Raw genomic sequence first — 10,105 nt, forward strand, 5'->3', positions numbered from 1 at the left:
AGATTACTCTTTATTAACAAAAATACAAAATATAAAATGTATCCATAAAATTAATAAATGCACCATGAACATCAATGGGAAGTACACAAGGAGGAGACTGAATAATGGCTTCTCATGGTAAAACAAGAAAACATCAAATGAAGAACTTTTATGGGTTACTCTGGTGCTCCTGCGTTCTGAACATTTTGTTCAGACTGCTCAGAGCCAGAGGCCGTGATTGTGATGACACGGCCACGCCCCTCTTGATATTATGCCACGCCCCCTCCATTCATGTCTATGGGAGGGGGTGTGCCGGCTGACACGCCCCTCCCATTGACATGAATGGAGAGGGGTGGCGAGACGCCATGAGGTGAGTGGCTATGACATCACGACCACTGCTGCAGGAATCCAGCATTTGTTTAGAACACCGGGTGCTGCGGGAGATTGCAGGGGGCCCCAGCAGTGACATCTTATCCCCTATTCTTTTTGTAGGGGATTAAATATCTAGCAGCTGAGTACCCCTTTAACTCTGGATGAAAGATACAATGTAAGCTCTAGCATCACAAACAGCTCAAACAGATAGTACATACATAACAATACTAAACCCGAGAGACACAAAATAAAGTTGTTAACCATGTACTTGCGCTTCGTAAGTTTTTGTGTTAAAGCTTCACTGTAATTTAGAAAATCTTTTAACATGCTTAAAGTTTTGATTGCTCGGGGTCCAAGTGTTCAGACCCCCATTGATCTCTCAAAATCACTGGGAGAAGTGCATGCTATCCAGCTGCCTGCAAGCTGCACTAAACAGGCTCCATTATAACTCTGTGGGGTTTGTCTAGTGTAGATGGAAAGAGATCGTGGCCATCTTGGGAGTGACGCGCGCGAGCATGCCCTTCTCCCAGTAATATCTAAAGATTGATCGAGAGCTGAACACTCAGACCCCGAGCAGTCAAAAGTTTTGACATTTCACATGGACACTGGATAATAGGTCATTTTGTAATGACACATTCCCTAGTAGGATATATATATATATATATATATATATAAAATTTTATGGCCATCCAATTATATAGAAAATGTTAGCTTATTTGCGCCATTTTGTTGTTTTTTACTTTAGATAATGCATTAATAATTTTATTATGTATTTATTTATTATTAACAATTTATAAAACCTAATTACACGTGTTATCATTCCATGACATTAGCCTTGATTTAGTAAACTATGCCTTAAAGGGGTACTCTGGAAGAAAGAAAATGCTTTCAAATCAACTGGTGCCAGCAAGTTGTAAAATTACTTCTGTTTAAAAATCTTAATTCTTCCAGTACTTATCAGCTACTGTATGCTCCAGAGGAAGTCATGTAGTTCTTTCCAGTCTGACCACAGTGCTCTTTGCTGACACCTCTGTCCATGTCAGGAACTGTCCAGAGTAGAAGGAAATCTCCATAGCGAACCTTTCCTGCTTGGGACAGTTCCTGACATGAGCAGAGGTAGCAGCAGAGAGCCCTGTGGTAAGATTGGAAAGAAATACACAACTTCATCTGGAGCATACAGCAGCTGAAAAGTACTGGAAGGCTTAAGATATTTAAATAGAAGTAATTTACAAATCTGTATACTTTTCTGGCACCAGTTGACTTGAATTTTTTTTTTCCACCGGAGTGCCCCTATAATGGCACATTTTTGTTTAGATCTGAGATCCTACATCAGTGGTCTCCAAGCTGTGGACCTCCATCTGTTGCAAAATTACCACTCCCAGCATGCAGGACAGCCATTGGCTGTCGGGGCATACTGGGAGTTGTAATTTTGCCACAGCTGGAGGTCCACAGTGTGAGGACCACAGTCCTACATAATACTTAAGGCTGTTCAGCCATAGAGAAAATCTTGCCTGAAATAGTTTTTTAAAGGGGTAGTCCGACTCTAATACATCACGCCCCCTCCCATAGACTTGCATTGAGGGGGCGGGGCGTGATGTCACAAGGGTGGCGGAGTCATGATGTCGCGATACTTGGGCACTGTGGTCGTCACGCTGCACACTCGGAGCCTCCAGTGCTGTGGAGAGCTCACAAAGGTGGGTGCGGAATGACAGATTGCGGGGGTCCCCAGCAGCGGGACCCCCGCGATCAGACATCTTATCCCCTATCCTTTGGATAGGCGATAAGATGTATTAGGGTCAAAACCAGCAGGAAGGGGAAATATAAGTCCTTTTCTTATATTTCCTATTGTTTTTTAATCCATCTCTATTTTTAACGCTAAAAAAACTGGCCAATTAGCTGCTATGAAATGCCGTGCAGAACCCTTTTCTGGATACAACGCTCACACCTTTCTTTCTTTCCTAGCAACGATAACATAATGACCTGATAAATCTGCACCGCCTTCTCCAGAGGTTTCATTTATCATAAAGAGCTCAAAGTTTTCAATAACGTATCCAGCCCCAGTTATGGCTTCTCTCAGAAAGGCTTCATTGAGGCACAGGCCAGAAAACCTTTCTTCGCCTACCATGTAGAAATTGTTTCCCAAAACACCCGCGAGCACCAAATAACCACCTACTTTTAATAAATGGGTAATATTTTTTAATGCAGTGACATAGGATTCTAGATCTTGACATGCTCCCTCCAGACACAGGCAACTCAGGAGGCAATCCACTGCGGGAATAGTAACCGGATCTAGGGGATTTGTAATCAGAACATCACACTTCAGGACTTGTTTTATGCATTCTCTCAGCCGTTCTTCCTTTTCTTGGTAAGATATCCTGTCACAGAAGAAGAAGGAACGTTACTATAAAAATATTTTATCTACACGTATACGTAGTAATAAAAAGGATAGACTGTAACAGGACAACAGGAGACATGAGGCTATCCCCGGGATCCCCGCTGTGGCACCCCGCTGTCTTTACTGCACAGAGCGAGTTCGCTCTGTACGTAATTACGGACAGTACAGGGGCCGGAGCATCGTTACGTCACGGCTCCGCCCCTCGTGACGTCACGGACCGTCCCCCTCAGTACGAGTCTATGGGAGGGGGCGTGGCGGTCGTCACGCCCCTGCCATAGACTTGTATTGAGGGGGCCGTCCGTGATGTCACGAGGGGCGGAGCCATGACTTCACGCTGCTCCGTCCCCTGTATCGCCCGTCATTACACACAGAGCGAACTCGCTCTGTGCAGTAATGACAGCGGGGTGCCGCAGTGGCGATCCTGGGGGTCCCCAGCAGTGGGACCGCGGCGATCTGACATCTTATCCCCTATCCTTTTGGATAGGGGATAAGATGTCTAGGGGCGGAGTACCCCTTTAAGATTGTGAGATACATTGGTCCCTCAAGTTACAATATTAATTGATTCCAAGATGACCATTGTATGTTGAAACCATTATAGAGTGGTTCCTCAACTTACAATGGCCTCAGGTTACAATATTTTCAACATTTAGTGGTCTTTTTTGGACCTTTGTAACTTTAAACCATACCCACCATACAATGGTATTTTATGGATCCTTGCAACTAGTTGAAACCATACTTACTATACAATGCTACAGACAGTCCAGATCTGTGAAATGTGTCAATGGCTGGAAGAACTGACCAATCACAATGGGCATTCATGCTAAAACCCCTGTATTCCTGAAATGGGTGCACTGACTGGCTGTCTGGTAGCGCCTCAGTACAGTACAGGGAGGTACTACATGTTCTGTGCCACTCTTTACCTCTGCCAGGATTAGGTACCCTTTGGACACCAGGTGATGACGGCTTCATTTAATTATTTTGGGACACTGTGTGTACTGTACAGGACCCTGAAGAAGCTCCTGTCCTCTACATAGACAGTGATTACAGCTCCCAGCAGATCTTTCTTACTTTTATATGTAAGGATTTGCTTTATCTGTATTAGTTATCTTATTTTTCTTTAATCCTCACTTTTTCCTACTATTTGATAACATTTTGGGGCTTCAGAACAAATTACCAGGTTTCCATAAAGTGATGGTCTCCATATACAATGGCTCCAACATACAATGGTCCTTGACCCAAATAATATTGTAACCTGGTAATTTTTTCTGAAGCCTCAAAATGTCCCCTGAAAATAGGAAAAAGTTAGGATTCAAGTTACAGTGGTCCAGACAGTGGTGTACCAAGGGGGGGTGGGGGTGCGGGGGTGGACGGCCCACTCCGGGTGGGTGCCACTCGCAAGGGGGGTGCCAGGGGTGGACTGACCAACCGGTCTGTTTGGACGTCGTCCGAGGGTCCGGCCGTGTTAAGGGACAGATCCTATTGACTTGAATGGGGCCGTCAGGGATCCGGAAGTTTACCAGAGTTTAGCGTAGAAAAAAAAAGTGCATGAACTATTTTATTTTCCGATAAACTCACTTCATTATTACAGATTGCCAACTGAGCACCATATAGCGGACCCCGACGGCAATGTGAAAGATGCCTTACCGGAGGATGGGTGATATTTATGGGTGAGGTTTAAGGGGTTTCCTCAACTTGCAAAGTTATCCTCTCTCTATGGGACTATGGTGGGAATTTATCATTGTAGGTGTTGGTGAAGCATTTTTGTACACCTTTATTTTATGTGCTGCTAATGTGTAGCTGCACTAAATTTATTAAATGGTTGCAGGGCATTTAAAAGGGTACTCCAGTGAAAAAAATATTTTCATATCAACTGACTCCAGAAAGTTAAACAGATTTGTAAATGACTTCTTTTAAAAATATCTTAATCCTACCGGTACTTATCCGCTTCTGAAGTTGAGTTGTTATTTTCTGTCTGAGAACAGTGCTCTCTGCTGACACCTCTGTCTGTTTCAGGAACTGTCCAAAGTAGGAGAAAATCCCCATAGCAAACCTCTCCTACTCTGGACAGGTCCTGAGACAGACAGGGGTGTCAGCAAAGAGCACTGTTGTCAGACAGAAAAGAACAACTCAACTTCAGCGGTTGACAAGTACTGGAAGGATTAAGATCTTTATTTTTTTTTTATAGAAGCATTTTACAAATCTTTTTAACTTTCTGGAGCCAATTGGCATGAAAAAAATTGTTTTTCACTGGAGTACCCCCTTGATAAATTTTGTGCAGGTATTTAAATTACTTTTTGGTGGTATCTGCGCAAAAATTTGCAAGAATAAATTTATTACCACTGCAAAGGACTAACCTTAAGGCTAGGTTCAGACTACGGAATTTCCGCCAGAATTTTCGCTTTGAAATTTCCGGCAGAAATTCCGCTTACTATAATGCATAGTGTAGTGAATGGTTTTCCGTTCACAAATTCACACTTCGGAATTTGTGAAGCGGAAAATCCGGATGAAAAATCCGCTAGAAAATTTCCGCCTGAAGAAAGGGGTTGCTCTTTCTTCAGGCGGAAATCCTAGCGGAACACATAGCAGTCTATAGGAGACTGCAGTGTCCGCGCGGTCCTAGCACTGACTAATTCAGTCGGCGCAGGCGGAACACGGAATCTCTGGGCGGAAATTTTCTGCCCGGAGATTCCGTAGTCTGAACCTAGCCTTATAGCTGCAAAGTACACACTTAAATTATTATTATTTTTTTATCAATTTGCCCCTATCTTATAGGGGGCCTAATGCTTGTCCCTTCTTCCAGAATCATTTTTAAAAGATATTGTTTGGCATTGTATTTTTTGCACAGTACCTGCCACCTTCCAGTTGGCATACATGTTTCACCACAGGGCTCCAGTCAAATGCTCCAGGCTGATTCTTAAGCCATAGATTAAATTCCTCTCTGTTTTTGTCAGTAAAATCAGAGACAATGATGTTTTTGAAGACTTCACAGGCTGATAGTAGCTGGTATATAGTGGGCCCCGTCCCAATGTCAATCAATGTGTCACCTTTAACTTTACCTTATAGGACAAAAAAGAAACAAAACATTATGAAAAGGTTCAACAAATTGTACAAAATAAAAACCTTTACAATTATGACTGTAGCCATTTTCCCATTGTATCTGCTTTAGGCTTGAGGCTAAGTTTACACAGCGTAAACAATCCTGCTGTGAAATAAAATACGGCGTGACATTTCACTCTGTGTGAACTTAGCCTAAAGTGGTATTTCATATCACTAGGATTTGCCATCACTTTGTGATTGGTAAGAGAAGGATCTCTGAGACCCCCACCAATCATAAGAAGGAAGATGGAAGCAGCATTAGGTTAGCGCTATCTTTCCAGGGCCATGACCACCACTGTGCAGGGATGAAGCCATGGTGCTGATTTGCTAAAAAAGGGGGTCTCCTCGGAGGAGACCCCCTTTTTTAGCAAATCAGCACCATGGCTTCATCCCTTCGGCAAGCACCTTAGATGCCAGGCATCACTGGTGACCACAGTGACACTGTTTCTGTGCCCATGAAGTTACTATGCTGCACATGTACAGCATAATTACATAACACTAGAATTTCTATTGCATATATATATATATATATATATATATATATATATATAATCCCAAAATAAAGCAGCACTACTTATCCAGTCCAACCAAAAAATTGGTGCCAGCGTCCCAAAGGACTTGATCAGAGTCCATCCAAGATAAGAACCAGATACAGGCGCAGCACTCCAACAAAAAAGTGATTTAATATCTCATGTCAGCATTACAACGTTTCAGCATGCTTGAAAAAGGCTCCAGGAGGAGCTGAAACGTTGTAATGCTGACATGAGATATTAAATCACTTTTTTGTTGGAGTGCTGCGCCTGTATCTGGTTCATATATATATATATATATATATATATATATATATATATATATAATATGTGTGTGTGTGTATATTTTTCACCAGGGGGTTAAAGGAGGACATAATATAAGGGAAGGCCAATTTATAGAGTCCCAAATTGCGAACCCCCTAATGCACTTATTTCAACAGGTATTAGAAAATAAGAATTCTCTGGCCATGTCCTAAAGCTCATTGTGATGACCCTTTTCATCCAGCACTTTAGTTAGTTGTCCTTTAAAGGTGGTTTTTGTACCTTTTTGATTGATGGCCTATTACTGCCAGTACCCTGCCGATCGGCTGTTCAGTGAATGGGAGCCGAGCTGCAGTTACCTGGTGCCACCACTATATAATCAACGATGCAAGGCTTCCAGCTTCGTTCACTGTATAGTGTAGGGCAGCGAACATCTGATCAGCAGAGGTGTTGATCCTGTAGATTGATCATCTGTCTAAAAATCATGGAAAACCTCTTTCACATGTTATATTTATTATTTCAAGGGGTAATCCAGGATTTTTTAATTTACTTTGCAACATGGGCTGTAAAGTTAGTGTAAGATATATATATATATATATATATATATATATATATATATATATAGCATGTATATAGTGTCTGTACCTGTGTTTGATGGCTGGTCTGTTCATTCTTAGCAGCATACAAAATGAGTATTGTCTGAGGTTTTCCCCGGTTACAGTGGGTATAATTATATATATATAGGGTATAATTAGTTTTCTCAACATATCCTAATGTCCATGATAGTTAAGAAAAGTAGTTTTAAAAGTGTCCTACCCCTCAAAAAAAAAGCGCTGGGACCCCCACGTTCTCCTGAACGGGACCCGTCTCTCTGAAAGGGAGCGCATGCTACAGACGGCAGTGCTCCAATCTTTCTCTATGGGAGTGAAGAGACCCGAGTGCTGTTCTCAGGCATCTCCGGCGCTCCCATAGAAATGAATGGAGCGCATGCTGTCTGTAGTACGTAGTCTCCTCAGAGAGCCTGGTCGCATTCTGGGGATTGCGAGGGGTCCCAGCAGTTGAACCCCCTGTAATTAGACACATTGCATATTCTGTGGATAATTATGTTCAACAATAGGCAGCACCTATATCTTGCATGGCACTGCATCTGCTCGGTGTGAGCCAGGTCTTATCGTTCAGCTCGAATCTTTACCAGGTGGCAGACCTAAATAAGCGGATCCCTTCTAAAAATAAATGCGTACCCCAGCATTAGACCTTAACAAGCCTTCTATTACAGCAAGCTAATTTCCCCAAAATTTTTATCCCATTACCTTTTAGCATACTTTTTAACATATTCCAATTATAAACATCTGTAGAATAGAAAAAATATTCCATCCCCCAAATTAGAAATCAATGTAAATATTATGGAGGCTTAAGTTTGGAAAAATGAAAACAATTGTGACCTACCTGAATGAAATGTTTTTGCTAGCTGCTTGAGTACAAATTGTAGATAGTCGTCTCCCAAAGACCCTTCACCCATTCTATAATAGGCGTTCAGATATGCCTTAGGGCTGAATAATTTCTGGTATTCCTCTTTTCCTGTGAAGTTAGACATGGTTTCTTCTCTGGAGATACTGGCTGAACTGACTGAGATGTTTCTTCACCAGGACTGTCCTCAGTGCACTGCTGGGTCTTGTGAATAGAGTACAAACATTGGTGGTCTGCCAAGACAGTGCTTGCGTAATCTCAAATTCCGAACACCCAGTTCTTTTACTGTGCACTGATAAGATATGGGGAAAATTTATCAAGGCTTGTATGATAAAAGCAAAAAATTTTTGCACTTTTTGCAAGTCTCATTTTGTTAAAAAATTTGCAACTTGTGTTTTATTAACTTTTGCACCTCCTCTGACAAAAGGGCATAGTTATGCTGTTTGCTCAACTCCCAATAAAGTCAATGGGAGTTACACCGATTGCAAATCCTAACTCCTTCAGCTGTTTTCAGCTTCCCGATAGCCTCCAGATAGGGGTAGGTCCTAGAGATGGAACCTGCACCTGGGGACATTTATAGCATATCCTGTTGACATGCCATAAATGTCCCAGATGGTTATACCCTGTTAGGGTAGGGTCACACACAGCCTAAATGCAGCATATATTTTACACTGCGCAAAATCCGCTGTGCAGTGGTAAATATGGTGCGTATGCTCTTATGAGCAGATACACAGGGCTACCCGGCGGCAGCCCTGTGTGTGCAGTGAGGTTTGGAGGAGGGCACGTTGGGCCCGCCTCTAATCATTACTGCACACACAGGGCTTCCGCAGGTAGCCCTGTAGGTCTGCTCTTAGCCGAATATGCAGCGTAACGCTATGTGTGGCCCTATCCTTAAGTTTAGCAAGTTTTTAGACACATTTATTATATGCAACTATTTGAATCCACAAAACAAAGAAGTACAACTAAAGAATTTCAGATTCATGGCATAATTGAAATGAGCAAAAGGCAAAACCTGCAAGCGGAGTTAAGTCTCAAATTATAAAATTGTCTATGAAAGTGTCACTGTCCCTTTGAATGGAGTGGTGCAATTTTGTTAGCAAAAAGTAGCATATAATAAATCTGTCTTAATACTCATTACACTTAAATCATGCCCTTGTAAAATGAAGGCCAAGCCTTCTGTCAGAGGACTAGCAGCTATCTTTGTTTTCATGTTCATTTTGAGAACGCTGTCCATCATTAATTGAGAGCACCCACTGGGCGAAGCCCAGAGAAAGAAAGGATTGGAATAAAAAAAGATGTTAGTTATGGGTGTGGCTTGCTACTTGCTTCTATAGCTCCACAGAGACTGTAAAGGTAGGACCTTTGAACCCATGAAGTGAGCCCAAATGACCTCCACCCCAGCAAAAGTTTCAATTTATATTTCTTTACAGGAGGCAGGTTGGAAGGTCTTGCTTAGATGGTACTTAGTTCCAACCAGGGTGGCGAGAATTTTCTCTGTGATTCTCGTAAGTATAAGAGTAGGGGGGGGGGCAATGCTTTATATCTTGTGGGATTGCCCTCATGTTTAGCAATTTTGAATTCGCATTTACCATCTCGTCTATTCGGTAATGGATGTTAACCTTAGAAGGCAGCCAGAACGAGCATTATTGAATGCTCCTCTAAAAGGGAGTACCAGAAGCTTATCGATTACATTTTCTTGGCAGCCAAACTTGCCATCGCCAGGAGTTGAAAGATTCAATCTATACCTCCAGAGCTGCTTAGGACAAAGATTTCACAGAAAGCTTTTCACGATCACTTACCTGGATAACTCACTGTAACTGATACTCTTTTGGAATTGCTGACTATATTTTAGATTTCCCCCTCTGGTCCCTTCCCTTTGGGAGTCTTGTCTGTCTTTCTTTTTTGTGTCCATACACTCTGGCCCTGATTTACAATTCTGAACCCGACCTGCTTTGGTTGGGTTGTGCAGAGTGTGGCGCAGTGAGCCACAAATTCTGTCAGTGCT

The 10,105-nt window shown here is 42.3% G+C and overlaps 1 protein-coding gene across 2 annotated transcripts; it reads right to left on the minus strand.

The window, feature by feature from the left end:
* LOC130297556 (nicotinamide N-methyltransferase-like) lies at positions 1-8,394 on the minus strand. Of its 2 annotated transcripts, XR_008849583.1 has the most exons (4): positions 8,080-8,394; positions 5,595-5,802; positions 1,813-2,726; positions 1,555-1,703 (listed from the first exon to the last, which is right to left on the minus strand). XR_008849583.1 is itself a non-coding variant. In XM_056550134.1 (3 exons), the coding sequence occupies exons 1-3, from the start codon at positions 8,225-8,227 to the stop codon at positions 2,291-2,293; spliced, it is 792 nt and encodes a 263-aa protein (XP_056406109.1). In that variant the 5' UTR covers positions 8,228-8,394; the 3' UTR covers positions 1-2,290. The 2 variants fall into 2 exon arrangements, 1 of the variants encoding a protein (XP_056406109.1); XM_056550134.1 differs by having other exon boundaries at positions 1-2,726.
* Positions 8,395-10,105: the final 1,711 nt, after the last annotated feature.

This window comes from Hyla sarda, chromosome 13, assembly GCF_029499605.1.
Source record: "Hyla sarda isolate aHylSar1 chromosome 13, aHylSar1.hap1, whole genome shotgun sequence".
NCBI lineage: Eukaryota > Metazoa > Chordata > Amphibia > Anura > Hylidae > Hyla > Hyla sarda.

Excerpts from the sequence above, each read along its gene's own strand:
- LOC130297556 (XM_056550134.1), bottom strand. The coding sequence starts at position 8,227 with ATGTCTAACTTCACAGGAAAAGAGGAATACCAGAAATTATTCAGCCCT. Across the intron at positions 5,803-8,079 it reads AGCAAAAACATTTCATTCAG|GTAAAGTTAAAGGTGACACA; the intron begins GTAGGTCACAAT and ends TTGTCCTATAAG. Across the intron at positions 2,727-5,594 it reads TGCCAACTGGAAGGTGGCAG|GATATCTTACCAAGAAAAGG; the intron begins GTACTGTGCAAA and ends CTTCTGTGACAG.